The sequence below is a fragment of the Dunckerocampus dactyliophorus genome, chromosome 13 (genome assembly GCF_027744805.1).
Source record: "Dunckerocampus dactyliophorus isolate RoL2022-P2 chromosome 13, RoL_Ddac_1.1, whole genome shotgun sequence".
Classification (NCBI taxonomy): domain Eukaryota; kingdom Metazoa; phylum Chordata; class Actinopteri; order Syngnathiformes; family Syngnathidae; genus Dunckerocampus; species Dunckerocampus dactyliophorus.
The window spans coordinates 13346650-13366591 of NC_072831.1; the positions used below are offsets into that span (position 1 = coordinate 13346650).

At 42.0% G+C, this 19942-nt stretch overlaps 1 protein-coding gene across 3 annotated transcripts in view; it reads left to right on the top strand.

Annotated features, from left to right (window-relative positions):
* The window catches only part of lingo2b (leucine rich repeat and Ig domain containing 2b), a 57222-nt gene extending 38634 nt beyond the window's left edge, over positions 1–18588 (top strand). For all 3 annotated transcript variants that reach the window (XM_054797078.1, XM_054797079.1, XM_054797080.1), the window contains exon 2: positions 13117–18588. In XM_054797078.1, the coding sequence (XP_054653053.1) occupies positions 13158–15023 (1866 nt within the window). In that variant the 5' untranslated portion in view covers positions 13117–13157 and the 3' untranslated portion in view covers positions 15024–18588. The remainder of the gene's footprint in view (positions 1–13116) is intronic.
* Positions 18589–19942: the final 1354 nt, after the last annotated feature.

Genomic DNA, 19942 nt, shown 5'->3' on the forward strand with positions numbered 1-19942 from the left:
ACCTCGCCCCCAACGCAATTTCTAGGGAGCTGGTAAGTTCATTGTGAACCTGTTACTCTGAAAGCTATGTATTGGCTTTTATTGTATTGCTGATACTGTCATAAAAACGCAATATCGGCCTGATAATTATTGGTGACCGATAATATCGGACATCCCTAACAATAAGCCGTATGCAACCAGGAAACAGCATGATTTATTAATTTTATTTTGGAAAAACCGTGACAGAGTTGTGAACATGGAATCATTGTCTAAAAAAACCCTCACAGAGCAGCCGTCAATTTCAGATTCACCGGCTTAGGTTAATTTTATAGTGTGACCGATTGAAGCAAAAACATACAATGTCAGGCAGTCGTCCTGAAAAGGGAGACATCTGTTCTCATGGCTCCTTCCAAACGATGTCTGCCCACTTTCATCTTAGAATCATCCTTACACTGCCCCTAGCCCCCTCGGAGAGAAACAAAGGGCCGTTTTTGATATCTCCATTTGGCTTGAGTTACCATGGTAACGCATTCTGTCCTGGCTCCATTGGTGCTTTTCCGCTTGTTAATGCATCCGAGCACCATAGCGGGACGTTGAGTGTATGTGTGACTGTGTGGGACACTTCAAACCTAACCATTCACACTTCTATCCTGTGCAACAATTCACATTAAGTTGTAGAACAGTTTAACAACTAATGCATCCTTTCATTCCCTCCTTCACACTACAACTGTAGTGTGAACAACAAAACCACTTTCAGAGCTATTTTGACAAAAAGGAAAGGAAGAGTGTGTTTTACATATGACTTGCAACATTTCAATTGTATTTTATGTAAATGTAAAGTTGCACAATGTGGTGTCAACAAAGATAGCAGTGAGGAAAAGGCTTCTTGAGATGTCATCTGTACTTCTGTGAAGAAGGTGTCGGACGTTTCGCTCCTCATCCAAAGAGCTTCGTCAGCGAACTAATAAGTGCTGGTAGCTTAGGCCTAAAATACAGTAAGAGTGGGCGGAATTGGTTTGCCAACACCCTCCTCCTATTGGTTCCTTACACTAAGCCTGGGCGGAGTAGTGGTATAATCCTATCCTGCTATTAAGATAGCAGTATTGGTCATTGGTCAAGTGACAAATGTAGGCCTGCCACGGTAACCAATTTTGCTGGTCGATAATTGTGCTATAAATTAGCGCCGATAGTCGATAATATTGACATTTTTAAGACAATTTTTTCATTCATTTTTCCTTATGTGTCCTGGTACTTAAGTATAGTGTACCTGTGTGAAGTTGCCTATTGTGGCACTCATGAGTATTTTGCAAGAGTAACAACACAAATTACAATGAACTTCTCAACTTCCAACAAATTGGTCACCATTTTACATGCCAATTCTACTCATGGTGTCATAAAAGAGCTCAAACATCACACAGCAATAGGTGGATAAAAATAGACATGACACTACCGACAAATAATGCAGAGTAACAAATAACTATGTGAGCTATAAGCATGTACTTAGCAGTCATTTACAAATACGCTGCAGCAAAGTGCGGAGTAAAATGCAGTTTTGCGACATGCGCATGCACGCCCACCCAGGCAACTCGCACCGCCCGCCGGACACCTCCAACATCTCCCAAAATGCTGGCCCCTCAACCGCACCGAAAGGCTGCACCTCCCCTGCAATGCAGCGAGCGCCCTATACAGTCACTTCACCGATCAAACGCCCCAGCAATCACGCTAACGTAGAACTAATTTATCCTTTCAGAGTGAAGCCGCGAAATAGGAATCTCAAAGCCTTAAACTGCAGGTCAGAAGGACTCCATGTGAATAATATGTGTTGTTGTGACATTATTCTGCTCATGCAGTCACATGATGTTCATAGTATTCATGCCCCTAGCACAGACGCTCATTGAGAACAGAAAGCACTTGTGCACTCATTTCAAAGAGAGGTTGTTTTAAGCCACTGCTCTATTTATCTGTATGAGCAATGATTAAGTATTTCTGTCTAAATTTAGAGTCCACAGAATAAAGGCACATTCTGTGTGAGCCTGCGGCACATTAGACATACAACAAGCTGTATGGTGGAAGGATCCGCTGTTGATGGCTCAACAATGCGTGGCTTCAGAGGAAGCATGGCCAGTGGTGCAGACTGGAGGTGTCTAATTGGTAGAGTTTGGATGCACATTTGCTAATTAGCCGAGCCGATTCCACCTCCAAATCCCAAGAGTATCTGAAAACTCCACTGACATTTTGCGCTCTGCATTGTGGTCATTTGGTGTGTCACAAAGTGCACAATGGAAATTTGGCTTGTTAGTATTTGTGGCGAATATACACTATTAGCATTAAATTGAGCTTGGTCTTGACTGCATGTGAAAACTAGGTTGTTTATGGAAAAATACATATCCAAAAGAAATAACATTTTTCTGTATGTACAAGGTCTATGTAGATGATCTTGGTGACAGAGTAAAGGGGAGACTTTGTTCAGTGAGTTTTAGCGGTAAAGGAATGATCCTTGTTCAGAGGGAAGGGCTGAATGTTAGCTTTCAAACAATGCTAAGTTTGTTGCATTGGTGTTTTGTTTTTTGAGATTATTCATGACAATCTGTATGCTTGTCTTGGACTACTTGCTTGTTTTCAACATTTGCCCCATTTGAGTGATTGCTGTTTGAATTGACTTGTGTTTTTCTAAAATTGGTTTTGTTGAGCTTTTAGCTGACATTCCTCCGGTTAAGTGGACGTACAGCACGTGTGCAGACCTGACCAAAATCTTAAAACCAGTTGAAAAACTGCTAGAATTTGCATTTTGCACATTTGGATCTTAATGAGGTTTTAAGTAGAGCTACAATATGCAAAAGCAAATGGGGGAATGAGACAAAAAGCATTTTGAAAAATTAAACTGAAATAGGTTGTTGTCAGCTGATCAAATGTTTACACCACAATCCGACCACGTTCAAAAAGAAAAAGCTTCTTAGTTTTAGCAATCAGGAGGGCATGACAGTGTGAATGCCTGACAGAAAATGAACATTTTTATCAGATTTTGGCTTTTAAAGCCTGTGGTATTAAACTTTTGATCAGGTGACAAACAACCTATTTCACTTTTTTTTGTTTTTGATTTAGTTTAAAAAGTTCCAAATATTGTTTGTCTCACTCCCCCTTCTTGCTTTTGCATATTGTAGCTCTACTTAAAACTTCATTAAGATCCAAATGTGCAAAATGCAAATTCTAGCAATTTTTCAACTGTTTAAGATGTTGATCAGGAGTGTATATTGATACAAGTGTCTTAGCAGTTACCATGGCAACAAAAATGCAAGCACACTTCCCCCTGTATTGGGATCCGGCAGTTTTAAAAGGAAAAGGAAATGAATATGTTATCACCATCATTATTGAATCCTATGTATCAAATCAGAACAGCCCTGTGTCGAAATCACCATCAAATTCCAAGTTAAGCTCTGCTAGCGTGATGTAAAGGTAATTTACACTCAGATAGCACATGCATCAATAAGTAGGGGCATGAAGAATGAATGTTTTAACAGCATGTCCTCTCAGGTCAATTATCATGCACACTATATTACGCTGTATGCTCACACTGCAGTGATAATCGCCTACATTTTAACTCGCTCATGTGAAATAATTCCATTATTCATGCCGTTGTTATAAGTGGAAATGAGCAAAGCAGCAGTGTCAGGCATAGGTTTAATATTTGAAGGGAAACCAATACATTGAGGTATAGTTTTTATGACTCCTGCGAAGAAATACTGCAGGGGGTTTCGTACAGGCAAACAACTGGAACAAACGCTTTAAATTTCTTTGCAGTGGAGGCAGGAGTCATTCTTCTTAGATGAATGTGAGGTTAGGTGAAAAGTAATTGCAAGCATGCAAATGAATTCAAAGCCTCGTGTTAGCAAGGCTGTAGGACGAGGAGAAAGGCTTTATCGCTGAGATTATTATGCACATTCACAAAAAAAAACAAAATGGACCGAGCCTGTAAAGCTGTGTATGAGGGCAAATCTAACTTTAGGGCTGCTTAGTATGACTTATTAATATTAAGTATTAAGGAGCTCAATATGATGATTGTAGCACACTGCAACTAGTGTACTAATAAAACAACAATGTATAATATTGTAATACTTTTGGTAAAATGAATGTGAATCCACAGAATATTTGTAAAGAAAATGCATCATGGAATATACAATACGTGTTAGCGTGGTTGGCGCGTTTTTTGGATAACATCAAATATTTACGCCAAAATTTTGCCTCGGTTTGCGTACATTCTCCAATTAGCGTACAATTTTTGGGTTTTTTCTGAACGCGAAATCGCGTCACGTCTTGATCTCGCAAGATTTCGTGACACTCCCAATATACAGACCTGATCCAAATCTTAAGACCAGTTGAAAAATTGCTGGAATTTGCATTTTGCACATTTGGATCTAAATGAGGTTTTAAGTAGAGCTACAATATGCAAAAGCAAGAAGGGGGAGTGACACAAAAAGCATTTGGAACTTGTAATTTAAACAAAACAAAACAAAAAAACTGAAATAGGTTGTTTATCACCTGATCAAAAGTTGAAGACTACAGGCTATAAAAGCCAAAATCTGCAATATTTTCATTTTCTGTCAGGCATTCACACTGTCATGCCCTCCTGATGGCTAAAACTAAGAAGCTTTCGCTTTTTGAACGTGGTTGGATTGTTGAGCTGCAAAAGCAAGGCCTTTCATAACGTGCCATTGCTGCTGAGGTTGGAACAAAAAAAGTCAAGTGGCAGACCTAGAAAAATGACACCTGCGCTGAGCCGGAGGATCTGATTGACTGTCCATCAAGGCACAGGGCGGTCTTCGACCCAAATTAAGGCCCTTACTGGTGCAGAGTGCAGCGCAATAACCATCCGATGGCATCTGTGGGAAAAGGGTTAAAAAAACAAAAAACTAATTCAAAGACCTTGTCTCTTTCAACGCCTCATTCAGTGGAACACTGGAGCTTCAGATGGTGCAGGGTCGTCAAACGGTGGGTGCAATTTTCAACTGGTCTTAAGATTGTGATCAGGAGTGTATATACTGTATATATATAATACAACTGTAAGAATATAATAATTGTTATTGTAAGCATTATTATTACTATAAACTGTGGTATTTGAGGAGCGTGTAAATGCAGCATCCCAAAAAATGGGTCTAACTACAGCTGTGATGTGTTATGATCAGGTGACACTTTGAAGCCGGAATGTTTCAAATGACACATTTTCAGTGGAAACCTAGCAGCTAGAAGAAAAGTCAGCAAGAAGCTTCATTATTAATTCATAAAGACTCATAAAGATCAATATTGTATCCGAGAGTCGTTTTAAAAATTAATTGTCTTTAGTTGAGTGAAGTTCTCACTCTCAGATCAATTCCCAGCTCTAATGTCAAAAGCCTAAGATTGTGTGAAGTGGTGATGAAGAAGAGGGATTTAACAGTGCTGATCTTGACAGATTGCCCTATACATTGAAATCAACACGCTCACTGAGCTTTCCCTGGTCTTTCCTGGAAGGACTCCAATCAGTTTGTGTCGTTTTCCTAAGATAAACGCACATTAGAAATCACGGTTGAGTCAAAGCAAAACAAGGTCTTATCTTGTAAGCCTGACTTTCCTCATGGCTTCATGCACTTCTGCTTTATTCCGCACTCGTCTCTCTTATTTTTCTGCCTCGTCTTTCCTCTCACAGTGACTCATGCATCACCCTACAGCTCCTTTTCAGTTGTCACATCCTAAGCAGTTTCACTGTGACTCTAATCCAATTCAGAACCAAATCCCAAAATGCTCAACCCTGTAGGCTGCCCTTCTCAATGACCCTCCTCACTATTACCATTTACCCAGAATTCTAAGGGATGCGTTTGCTTTCCGTTTTGCCGATGCCACGCTTGGCTCCGAGTGCTTCTAAAAAATGCCCTGAGAAATGTGTCTGTGTGGTTCTCTGCATATGCCATTCAGGTCAGCCTGACCATCAAAAATGAAACGAGCCACTCGGAGGATAAATTCATAAGCATGTAGTGGTGCAAATGCTTAGGGGTGTAACGTGTGTTTGACGTGTGTGGTAAAAGGCAGTGCGCTAGCATGAATTAACTTGAGACAAATGTGCACATTAGCACTCAATAAGTCATCAAAACTTACCTTTATGCATTCCCACATAGTATCAGCATTTGACACCAAATATGAGGTGAAAGAAAAATGGTAAAAATACAGTAGTAGTCTATCTGTGCGGCATGAGACAAAGTTAGCACACGCACAATGGACATGCGTCAAGTGAGACGGATGTAACAGAGAGAATCAAGCCACTTTTCAAAATAAAACATTTCTCATTTCTTTCTGCGCGGCCTGGTACCAAATGACCCACGACCCGGTACCGGGCCGCGGCCTAGGGGTTGGGGACCACTGCTATACAGTACAGAATGCGTTCAGCTTGTCTAATTTACATCATTGTTCGATCGCTAGCAGCGTGGCTCTTTAGTGCTGTATGTTTGCAAGTTTTCTCCCCGACAAAACTCACAATGTCGACTAAACGCTCTGCACTGACAAAGGCACCTGCAGTTGCACCCAAAAGGCAGAGGAAGATGCACAAAAAGTTGGAATTCTGGACATGCTGAAAGAAGATAGAACTTACGCAGTTGTAGGGCGACATTACGGGAATAATGAATCTCCGGTCCGTACCATAAAGAGGAGGAAAATAACGTAAGTACGTCATCAGTAAGAAATTTTAACAAGAATTTAAAAAGGGCTGTCAGCAACAAGACCACGGAGAGGCCGCCTCTGCGGATGCCGGGGCAGAGGTGTACATGAACAAATTTAAAGCCATCATCGAGGAAGGGGGATATAAGCCTGAACAAGTTTTAAATATGGATGAGACAAGCTTATTTTGGAAACACTACATCGCTGACTCATCCCATGGACCAAGGCGTGATCTGCGCCTCTTTGTGCGCAACATATATATGTTCTTATGTCTGAGAATAATGTATAAAGTGTGTGGTGAGGGGTTTTACAGCCCTTAAACATATATAATAAACGAAACAACATATCCTGTAAACAAAAAAACATATACTGTAAACGAATGAAACATATATAATAAAACATATCTCTATAAAAAAACATACTGTAAACGAAAAAAACATACTGTATAATCAATGAAAAAACATATCCTGTAAACCAGCGGTGTCAAACTCGTGGCCCGTGGGCCATTTGCAGCCCGCCGAGTCACATTTTGCGGCCCGCGACTTGTCTTTCAAGATGACTGTAATACGGCCTGCGACAAGCCAATGTTACTCGTAGTATGCACACATAAGCCTACACGGAACTAAGAGTAAGTGAGGCACTTCAAAAATGTGGTAAAAAAATTCCACCCATTTTCTATACTGCTTGTCTTCATTAGGGTCACAGGTAAGCTGGAGCCTATCCCAGCTGAATGCAGCAAAATATAAACTGTGAAATTATTATTTTTTTGATTAACCGTTACTGTATCAAGATATTATTGTTCTTGTGAGCCATGTATCGCGTGTCGTATCGTGAGGTACCCCGAGATTCCCAGCCCTAGTCCCAATACTTGATGCGGCCCAGCCTCACTCAGACTCTACCTCCAGCAGCCCCTAGGTAGTGCGTTTGAGACCCCTGCTGTAAACGAAAAGCATATCCAGTAAACAAAAAAATATATCATTAACATAAAGACATATAAACAAAACCTCAACTACACGGATTTCACCTAGCACTGGTATTTTTTGGAACCTAAACCGCCGTGTTAAAGGAGGGAACACTATACAAGCTAAACTAACGGTAAGAAACTGCAGGGGGTAGCCAGGCAGGAACAAATATTCACAGTAACTGGATACACAACAACGACCAGAAAGCTACTTCACACAAGGAGGACTAACACGAGGCAGGGATAAACGGAGAGCGGATGACGTTCGAGGAACAATCCGGCAATGACCAAGTCTAACTACCAGGTTTAAGAAGGCCAGGTGATTAATTGTTTGCAGGTGTGCACGGGTGGCTCCGCCTCTGCAGGTCCAGCAGTGCACTGCAAAAGATCGCAGACAGGTGGCCGCAAAGCAGCAACACAGCATATGACAATTGTCTTTGCAGATTGCTGACACTCAAGCGTGGATATCATCACCATTATCATCAACAGTATTGTGTTGCTAAATGGTTATATACTCCATTACACAGAAAGCTTAAGGCTCTAGACCAGAACCAGAAGAAGGGATACTGTGCCGTTAGAGCTATAAAGAGTTGAGCTATTGTTACACGTTGCTGATCCTGCTTTGTCTACACAGAAACAAACATAACAACTACTGGACAGCGTCTTTTGGGATCAAGGTTAAATATAAATGTACAGGAAACTATTTGAACAGGACAGCGACGGGAAAGATGGGCAAAATACCCGGGGAAAACAGGAGGGTTGACAGATATGGTCGGTATATCTGTCCGCTTACACCGCACTGCAACATATCCAATTCATACATTATTTTAATCCACTGAGATCAAGTCCCTGCAATTAGCTGGCGACCAGTCCAGGGTGTACCCCGCCTCTCGCCCGACGTCAGCTGGGATAGGTTCCAGTATACCATCCAGCATACATAATTAGGATATGCGGCATACAAAATGGATGGATGGAAGGATCAAATCCTGGTCAGATATCTGATGAAAAATTGGAATTAGTCATCTCCACAATCCTCACAACTCTGCAGGAAAGCGTTATACAATATACTTGGACTGAAAATCAATAATTATCCAAGCAGTTAATTCATTTTGTTTCTCAGTTTTGGAAATCGTTTTTCTAGTCTAAAGTGTAAATACGGAACTAGTTCCCTTTTTAAAAGTGCTTCTTTCTGCTTCCTGTCTCTCCCTCAACATAATTTCCCATCAGCCTTTCATTCATCCTGCCATCTGCTATCACGACAAAGTCTGACAGAATCAGCTTTATTCTGCTTGAGAAACACAGCCGATATCAATTCAGGCTAATCCATAACCAAACGGGCATTCTAGAACATAAAAAAATGTGTTTATATACCTGTCAACATTTGGAAATAAGAGACATTTTTTGCAATAAAGGACATTTTGCTGAATTTTGGAACCTTGGTTAGCATTAGTAACCCGTTCCAGAAGGTCCAACTCCAACCAAAATGGATGCTAACTGAATCAATTTTTTCCATAAGAAATCATGTAAACCCAATTAATCTGTTCCAGAAAGCCAAAAAACACAAACATATTTTTTTTAAATAGTATTAGAATAATAGGTTCACATGCAGAAAACAATTCCAGATGCATATAAATACATATAAATGATGACTGAAAGGGATAACTGAACACTTAACTCATGACAAAACACGAAGGTGGCGTCCGTGTTGATCCAGCGGCCACATCTTGTCTTTGAGAACAATCAAAGAAGGTAAAAGTAACCTTAAATGTTCATTTATCCCTTTATATGTATTTAGAATGATGATGTAAAACTATAATGCTTTGTCTCTGTGTAGGCTCTCAGTCGTACAGGAGTTGTCCACTCTTACTGTATTTAAGGCCTAAGCTACCAGCACGTGTTAGTTCGCTGACGAAGCTCTTCGGATGAGGAGCGAAACGTCCGACACCTTCTTCACAGAAGTACAGATGACGTCTCAAGAAGCCTTTCCCTCGTTATAATGCATTGTGTTAACATATGAAACTTAGACATGTTGAATTGTGCAAGTGTAAACATGTGATGTTCCTGTCTGAAAGAAATAAATGACCAAGACCTGTTTAAAAGTTGAAAATATAAGATCCAAGGACATGATTTACATCCTTTGGTAATTAATTGAATTGATGTGGCAATGTAGACCAGAGCAGATTTATGACATTCTCGGGTGATTTAATTTTTTAATCTTGTTCATAAATACACATTTTCTTTGTATTCTTGTCGAGGTTTAACTGGAAAAATGTTATCATGTGCATCAAGCGTGAATAACTTACAAGGTTTCTGGGGGGGGTTCGTCGAGCAGAGCTATTCCTGACGCCCAACTCTCAGGCAAATCACCTTAGCAGTTTGCTACTGCAGCACCGGACAACTGGCCTGTAATTATAAAACAGAAAGCCTGGGCAGAACCATGCACTGACGGCGAAAGGCAGACTGATAAATACACAGAGACAGGAGCAGGCTTGTGGACAGATAATAAGGTAGACTGACAGAGATGGTTACTGGAGCACAAGATGGATGGGCAAAAAGACAGGTGGACAAATAGCGAGGCAGTCAGAAAGACAGCTCGGAAACACCTTCAACTAGGCTTGGCTAAGCCTAGCGAAAATGAATGAATGGAGCTGTATTCAATTTGTATGTTCTGTCAAAGCCAGGGCCACAGAACTATGAATAAAACAACTCCTCTTACTGTATTTGTCCTGCTTTTCATTCATTTGATTGGCAGACTACATGGGTCGGTTGAGAGTAATGGCTTGTAGTTGCTGTGGCAACGGCCTGCTCTTTGTTACACGCTGCATCCCTGGCATCTGATGTATCTTATGCTACGATCGATAAAACCCCCACCCTGCAGGGATTGTGGAATGAACTGATGCTTTTTACGAGGCCAGGATTGTGGAAAGGAAGAGAGTTAGCCTAATAATGGGCAGACACAAGGAATGGAGACTTAAAAAAAAGAATATGCAAAGATGCAAGCAGTGCAGCTGTTGAGTTGGTGGAGGAGAGTCAGTGCCAGCTCAATGGCTCCTGTCTCATCAAAGCACATTTTTGACTGTCACTCACATCACTATTAAAGTAGGGCTTGTGTCTGCCTGGATGCTCGTCATCTGCTTACCTCGGCAGGATTGACACAGCTCAGCAACTAGGCAGAATCTCTTTAAATACACATTTTATATCAGTGGGATTTTTCTTTATCATAACACATTCAATTGTCCAGCACCCGTGGACGGGTTTTGCACACCTAATTGGCACATATAGCCAAGAGCTGAATGCAGATACTCCTGGTAATGAGGCAATTATGGTCAGACTCTCTTTCTGCATAGCCATCTGTCAATTCAACAACCTGTGGCTGTGGGAGGTGTTTTTCTGTCAAGGTCGATGTCTTTCCAAGTGGTGAAGAGTAATGTTTCTCTGAGATCATCATGTTTTACTGTTGAACTCTGCATTCTTCCCCTCATTACCCTGTCATGATGTCCTCTCAATGTACGTTGGGTGTTGAATGAATGGGCATTCATTGAAAATGTATTCCGATCCAAGGAATACATTTTCCCATCCGATACTTTGACAATGTCATTACAGATTATGGAACTGAAAACACAGCTACAGTAAACACAATAAGACATTTTTACATAGCGTATTTCATTACATTTGGAATCTGCTAGTATTGCTGTAAATCAACAATGTTGTGTCATACAACACACATTCTAAAATCCACGACGGAGATGGGCTGGCGGTCCGAAGCAATAAATTCAGCTCTCTTTTCAGTGATCTGCTTTGCCTTTTTGTTCTCTTTTGGATATTTGTCTTTTCTCCGAAACGCCACAGTTTGTTGCTTTGGCCTTGCTAACCGCTTTGTACTCTGTTTTATCTTTGGTGCTCAAATTTGTGGTTTTGAATGCAGCTCTGCTTAGACCTCCCCTTGAAATTGTTATGCTGCGGACATTGCAAGTGGCTGTGGGGCTATTTTCATTTACAATGCAGTACTACTGCAAGTACTTCCACATGGCTGACATGGCTGAGTTTACTTTCCGGCCTGCAGCAAAAACAAAGCACTTAAAGACAGCTGCCCCACCCTTCCATTTCTGATCAATTAAAAAAAAACAAAAAAATCGTCCGGGATTGTGATCGGGACATCTTTATTTTTCCTGATTTGAAAATAACTCAGCTTGACAGTTTTGTGTTTAGTAGCTGACCACAGGTGTACTTTGCACTGAGCAAAAAACGAATACTTTTCAAATATGATTATTATGATACATTCAACAAACATAGTCACAACAGTAGAATTGTAATATTTCACACCATATTAAATGTAAATGTAATGGAGTAAATGTAAATAAAATTGCTAAAAGGCTTTTAAATGACGTTTAACGACAAAAGATTTGCTGCCATTTTTGTCACTATCCTGGGATAGCCACATGACTGTCACATGACAACTACTCCACAGTGTTTCCTATGCATCACTTAGGGACTTCATGAGTTAAAGTCAAGCACAAAGCTGTATCGAACTCATTTTAGGACATTTAAAGTGAATTTAAAGTTTAGTTTCTTTGATGTCTGAGGACTCGTTGTGGTGCAAAGAAATGGAATTGAATGTAACTGTTCTTATGACTGTTAATTATCTTCTAAAATGTAGAATTACCGAGAAGAAGTTTGCCCTTTAAACTTTTCAGGGTGTTCAAAGCCTCTCGTGATACTGCCAATGCCATAATGTCTCTAACCTCTAGGGACTGTGCTTAACTAAACCTGTGCTTGCTGCTTTGAAAGATGGCTCAATGAAGGAATGAGTGCAATAGAATATAGCAGTGGAGTTAACACAAACTGACATCGCAATAAAGCATTGAAACAAAGGGAATCATGCTAGGAGTCTCTGCATCTGATTTTGCGTTTCCATATTTCATCCTATTCTGTTGTGGATCAAGCATGTCAATTCCCAGCAGAGCCAGCAAGAACAGAGAAGACTCTTTGAGATAAATGTATGCCTTGTAGATCTACATATGTGTGCAATGGGGTCATGTATGCTTAGAGATTAGCATTATGGGAGCAAACATTTACTGCCACTTCATTTATGATTGTTTGAGCCCCCACCAAATATGCACAGGCTGGCACAAAATATTAGCAGCCAGGCTATTACCATCACCGCGGTGTAATGAGGGTCATTTCTCACCACTGGGCTGAAACATTCTTAGCATAAGACATCTCCAGTTAGCCTGCAACCTTTTGTGCTACCCTCTGATGAACGTTAACATTTTTCTGCAGATGATATTTCTCACATTGTGCCTTGCCCTGCTCTAAGTTTAATTCCATTATTTCCACCAAGCCCGGGAAAGTGACAGTTCATTAAAGGAGGAGAGAACTTTAAGGCTGTTTAAGGAGATGTAAGGTGTAAAAAGGCAAAGGGCAAACAAATGAAAATAGTCTGAACAGAGAATGGAGTCCACTAATGCTTTTCTTTTTCGTGCACTGTCTGACAGGGCCTGAGCGTGATGGTGTTCTGGACGCGTAGAGCCGTGCGATGACAGTGGGCAACGTGGGTAAAAGAGTCATGCGACACCCAGCCCTCCACTACCACCTCCTCCTGGGTGGGGCCGTACTGCTTCTCCTGGCCCGCTCGGCCCTGAGCTGCCCAGCCCGATGTGAGTGCTCTGCCCAGACTAAGTCAGTGAGCTGCCACCGCAGGCGTCTGAGCACCATCCCTGAAGGCATCCCGATAGAGACTCGAGTCCTGGATCTCAGCAAGAACAAGTTACGCACCATCACACCAGACAACTTCTCTTCGTTCGGGCAGCTAGAGGACCTGGATCTCAGCGACAACCTCATCAGTGTGGTGGAAACTGGATCATTCCGTTGTCAACTTGCTCTCCGCTCACTGAACTTTCGCAGCAACATGCTCCAGCTCGTACCTGCGGGTGTGCTGTCAGGCTTGACCAACCTCACCCGGCTTGACCTCAGCCACAACAGACTGGTGGTTCTACTGGACCATGCCTTTCAAGATCTGCGCAAGTTGGCATCCCTTGAGGTGGGTGACAACGAACTTGTTTTCGTCTCTCAGAGGGCCTTCATGGGCTTAACTGGACTCCAGAGTCTGACCCTGGAACGTTCCAACCTCACTGTGGTCCCCACTGATGCTCTAGCACATCTACACAACCTAGTGGAACTATGTATGCGTCACTTGAGTATTAGTTTTCTTAAGCCTTTCTCCTTCAAGAGGCTATCCTGTCTCCGCCGACTAGAGATTGATTACTGGCCCTGGTTGGACACGCTCCCCCCTCTCTCACTGCATGGCCTCAACCTCACAACCTTATTCGTAACTAACACTAATCTTTCTGCCTTCCCTGGTGCAGCATTGCGCCACCTGCCCTACCTCACACATCTCAACTTGTCTTTCTGCCGCATTCAGCATATCCATCAAGGAGAGCTGGGCCACCTCCCGCATTTGATGGAGCTCCGTCTCCAAGGTGCTCAGCTTGTTTCTATTGAGACCTTTGCGTTTATTGGCCTGAAATCTTTGAAACTACTGGATGTGTCACAAAATCGCCTGGACTCTCTGGAGAGGGGGGTGTTTGCATCACCAGACAGCCTCCAGAGACTTTGTCTGGGTGGAAACCCGTTAGTGTGCGACTGCAGATTGCTTTGGTTGCTGAATAGCTACAGGCCCTCATCCCTGCATATTCTTGACATCCAGCCGGAGTGCAGCGCCCCTGAGCACCTCCTGGGAAAAACTCTGCGTGAGCTCAAAGAACCACTGGTCTCTAGGTACATGACCTGCACCAAGCCTCAAATCGGACCAAACACAACACAACTGCTAATGGCTGATGAGGGTCAACCTGCCCGCCTGAGCTGCATGGCCGAGGGAGCGCCGCGGCCGTCAGTGGTCTGGATTACACCTCACAGACGCTACGTCACAGCCAAGAGCAGTGGCCGGGTGGAAGTCCAACCAGATGGTACACTGGAGATCAAGGCCGCAGAGCTGCATGACAGCGGGGTGTACTTGTGTATCGCGAGTAACCCTGCTGGCAATGCCAGCTTGTCTGCATCTTTAGCTGTGAAGAGTCTGGGCATTGGGGACAGGTCTCACAATAGCAACAGGAGCTCAAATTATTTGACAGACTCAAACAACACTTCGGGGAATGGGACTGTGTTGTACAACATGACAGTCCCCATCGACATTAAGACTATCATTATATCCACAGCCATGGGCTGCCTGTCTTTCCTAGGTGTGGTCGTCTTCTGCTTCCTGCTTCTGTTTGCCTGGAGCCGAGGGAAAGGACGTCATAAGAGCAACTTTGACATCGAGTATGTCCCGCGCAAGTCAAACGGGGCCTCAAATGAAGTGACAGAAACAAGCGGCCCTCGTCGAGTCAATATGAAAATGATCTGAACATGACGCAGACTGGCGCACACGACGGCAAGAACACAGTGCACACATATCAGCTGACAAAGTTGTTTTATATGACACAGTGGATTTGTGACCAATGAAAGTGATGTACTAATATAGTGGCTGTCAATGGAGGTGATCTTGTGATCATGTGAATATCAAAGTGAAACCGTGAACGTGTTTATGAAACAATGTCCTCATACATTACATTGAATATAATACTATAACCAACATATCAATATGGGAGTGATATAGTGCTGCACTCGGCATGTGTATCAGTGGTGACGTGATGAGTAATGATGTTGTCGACTCGCCGTGACATCAAAGTGAAGGACAGAGCTACTGGGGGTAACGGGAGACATTCAGTGCGCGGCGATAGCGATCATCACGGCAATATGTCAGGACTAAATTGTCTAATACCCATCTTAGCTGCAGTGTGAAAGGTGTGTGTTGTGTTCATGTGTGCGTGCACCAGTGTGCGCATGTTGCATTTGTGTCTTTCTTTGTGCATGTGCACGCATTGCCTTTCTTATCATATTAAAATGATGGGGTCTAAGCATTTTCCCAGGCCTTTGTTCTTGTTGGATCCTTGTGATAACAGTATTGTCACACAAGATGATATACTGTATGTTTGTATGCAAAGTCACTTATTATACACTTAAAGGTAGGGGTGTAACGGTACACCACAATCAGGAGTCGCTATGTACCTCAGTTCTAAGGTCGAAATGCAAAAAATGAACCTGCTCAGTTTTTGTGTAAATGGCTTTTTTAAATGAAACAAAAAACGTCAAAATCCTGGAAGGCAATTCTATAGAATTATATTTTAAAAAAATGTCTTAACTGCAATGACAATATTCAAAAATCTTTTGTATATACGTAAATCTTTCCTACAATAAAAAAAAAAAATGGGTGCATTTTGTTAGTTGCTGTGGAAGAACCCAGATAAACATGGTCGTTCTTTTATTTTGAAGATTACTATGCACTAAACAGGAATTCACTCTGTGCACCTTTTAATGCTATGTTACTAGACAGTGGTTATGTCGCTGTTGTAATTTCACGCTGTTTCGCGATCATAAAGTTATCGGGACTATATCAACTGGCTCTAGATTACATTTCTTGAAACTATCCATCCATCCATTTGCTATACCGCTTCTCCTCATTAGGGTCGCGGGGCATGCTGGAGCCTATCCCAGCTGACTTTGGGCAACAGGCGGGGTACACCCTGGACCGGTTGCCAGCAGGGCACATATAGACAAACAACCATTCACACTCACATTCATACCTATGGACAATTTAGAGTCGCCAATTAACCTAACATGCATGTTTTTGGAATGTGGGAGGAAACCGGAGTACCCGGAGAAAACCCTCGCATGCACTGGGAGAACATGCAAACTCCACACAGAAATGCCCAGTGGCGAGTCGAACCCAGGTCTTCCCGATCTCCTGACTGTGTGGCCAACATGCTAACCACCAGACCACCGTGCGGCCATTTCTTGAAACTAAAAAAATATAAATATATACACCACCACCTGCAGCGAGCATATGTGACCATTCATGGTTTAAAAGAACAGATGTGTATTTTTTTACAATTAAAAAAACAGCATAAAATTTGGCACAATTTTTTTTTTTGGCCCGAATAAAAAAGAAGACGTTGTCAAAGCAGGAGGAGGGTGTAACGTTTGCAGCACATTTGAATGTTACATACAGTGCTTTAACAATACTACAACACGTCAACATAAACACCGATTTTACATAGAAATGACCCTTTTGGGTCTCAAATTGCCAAAAGCGATTGAGCACGTATGTTGACGTCGACTTAAGCAGGCAAGTTTTAGTAACAAGAGGGAACTACTTAAGTAATAATAATAATATTAATATAATAACAATATTAATAGATGTTATTCTCTTTATAATGAATGAATTTCATTTTGAGAATAAGCTCAATAAAGGGTCAATAAAAAACAAGCTGCAGTAGTTTGAAAATGGCCCTCAGGTTGCACTTAGGACACTTATGGTTTAAGCGGGCCTTACGTCCTGACGTACGTGCTCCTACGTGCTGCCTACGTGCACAAATGAGGAAAATCGCAAGAAACATGCACGTGGCCCACACGGATTTTCAAACCCGCAGACAGCACGCAAAGCCCGTAGGAAGAAAATTGGACGCAAATTATTTTTTGCGTGCACGCAGGAAAACGTTGCACACAGCCAGGTCGCAAGGGTGAGGGAGAGGAGGACTGTGTGACCCTTGAGTGTGTCGCAAGTTTAAAAGTACATTGTGTACATTGCCCAGCCACGGCTGCGGCTCCTCCAGCTGTACACTCTGGTTCTCCCGTGGACGCACGGCGGCTGCTCAATAGCGTATCCGTCATTAATGCGCCCTATCCGGCCACGGCGGGCGGCTCTTCCCGCTGTACACTCTGGTTTTCCCCATTACGACAGCCGTAGGTGCCGTAGGAAGCCAGTATGCCTATCTTGCAATCGAAGTGAGTGGGCTGCACGAACCTCGAACGATGCCCAGTCAGGGTACGTCTGCCTTACATGAAGCGCACCTAGAACGCACGAGTCGCACGCCACACTCATGGAGGGCGAGCGGCAAGCACGTGAGTGTCACGAATTACTTGCTCCATAAGAACGACACACTAGCAACCTCCCTGATACTCTACTTCTTCTACATGCCGGCCACGGCCAACAGATTTCCCCCCAAAAATTTGTACGTCGGGATGTAAGGCCCGCTTTAGAGCGTTTCTTTTTAGGAAAGTGCAACAGCAACAGTTTGAACAGTGTGAATTATTATTATTAATTATTATTAAATGACATTTCCTTATTGCCTGAAGTGCAGCATTAATAGTTCCAGCTTCACGAATGCTCGCCATGGCTCCTGCTTGCCAAAGGATGGGCCGCGCTGTATTTGTTTACCGAATAGACGTGTATCGGTGATGCACTCATCCTGTCCCTCACTTTTAATGTGTACCTGTGAGAAAATGGTATGTCTGTACCATACCAAAAAAACATATTACCAATACATGTACCGTTACACTCCTAACGAGAAATGCTGCATACATTTAGAAATAGTTCAAGTCCAACATATGGGAATTTAACAGAAGTCAGGGGAACATTAGGCTTGAGGTGTGTCGTCTGAGGTGTGAGCTTTGCCTTCACCAAAGAGTTCACTTTGCAAGACAGCACAAACAAATAAGACTGGTCAGCGGCGTTATCACAGGAGAAAAGCTTGCAGCGATAGCAATGGCATGTTAATGGTGTTTTATAAGACAATAAATCACAGGCAGTTTTTGTTGCCAGAAGAGATCCTTTCATATGATATAAAAGACTCTGCGGCCAGACACAATGTCAAAGATTTACTGGATTGTGCCCTCTTTGGGACAAGACAAAGCTACGCCTCACAGATTTATAGCTTAAATTTCCCCGCATTTCAAAAAATATATTATTTATCACACCTCTTCAATTCTTCCCTGGGGCACCGAGGGGCCCTGGCTATTTAAATAGGTGTCAATTTCAAACTCGTAGTGGAATCTTGTATTGTTTCTTTGTTTGGAAATATTTTCAGTGTCAGGGGTGGGGTGGGTGATTTGTATGGCAGGGATGTGGGGGTTTATTTGTGTGATTCTGTTGTGATAAAATATTCAAGGTTGTATCGTTGTTTTCATATGACAAATTTATGGGTATATTTTCAAAAGAAAATAAATATCAAACATACCCTTCAAATCGGAATTGTATTTTAAATGGTGCCAAAGATGCTCTATTAGCAACACAACTTCCATTTCAAGCTGTACTTAATATGGTAAATGGTCTTTCACTTGTATAGCGCTTTTCCACCTCCAAGGCACTCAAAGCACTTGAATAGCTATTAGCATTAATGGTATATTTACTAGGGGTGCGATACTACGAACGTTGTTATCAATCCGATACCAAGTAAATACTGGGCAAGTAATGCCGAAACCTATACTTTGATTTTTTTACTGGGGAATTTTCAAAATCAATTTTTTGCCTTTAATGTGTTGATCGTGACTATAATCAGAATAAAACACACAGCCATACAAAACAAATATTTTTATCAACAAACTTACTTACAAGGCAAAATGTGAGACCATGTATTTCCTTATTCCCCTTTCATTACATAAAATTGTTGGAGCACAATGAAGTCAGTATTGCAAATGAAGTCAACAAAAGCAGGAACTACCACAGGCTCTCGTTCAAATTGTTTGGCTTTTTGCCAAAGAGGCCCTCCTGTGCACATGCTCTTTTTCCCTGAGTTTGTAAACATCCTTCTATCCATGCCGAGGTATTCACATGCCGGTTTAAGACATGGCCAAGGGTTTGTAAACCATATAACAATATATAAGTAGAACAATATCAACAATGCCAATAATAATACTAAGGTTGGTATCAATGCTTACGGACAGATCCAAATATCAATATAGTGAAATCTGGATCTGTTCACCCCTGGTATTTATCAAGTAGAAATAGTCCTGGCTCCTCTCTGGAGGACAAATAAGTCCGCAAAGCTTCTTTGAAGCGCTTCATGTTCTTGGCAAAGGGAGAGTTTTTTATGTTTGTCTCTCCAACAGTCTCAACAAAGTACAACTAAACCAGGGTTGTCCCAAGCTCAATTTTTATTGGCCCGCAACACGTTGTAGAACTCAAATTTAATTAAGAAACAACTGCAAAAATGGGGAAAATAGAGCTCCAAGGCACAACGTAAAGAGAAACAGCTGATATGTTGACTAATAACTCAAAATAACATACATAGCTTCCATATATATATATATATATATATATATATACAAGTATTAAATATATGAGCGCTGCCTCACATCTTTTGATGTTTTAGTGTGTGAGAACAAACAACACCGTCCCACACCGGAAGTCAGGTGATCTGCTGGGCAACAAAAACGTGACAGTAA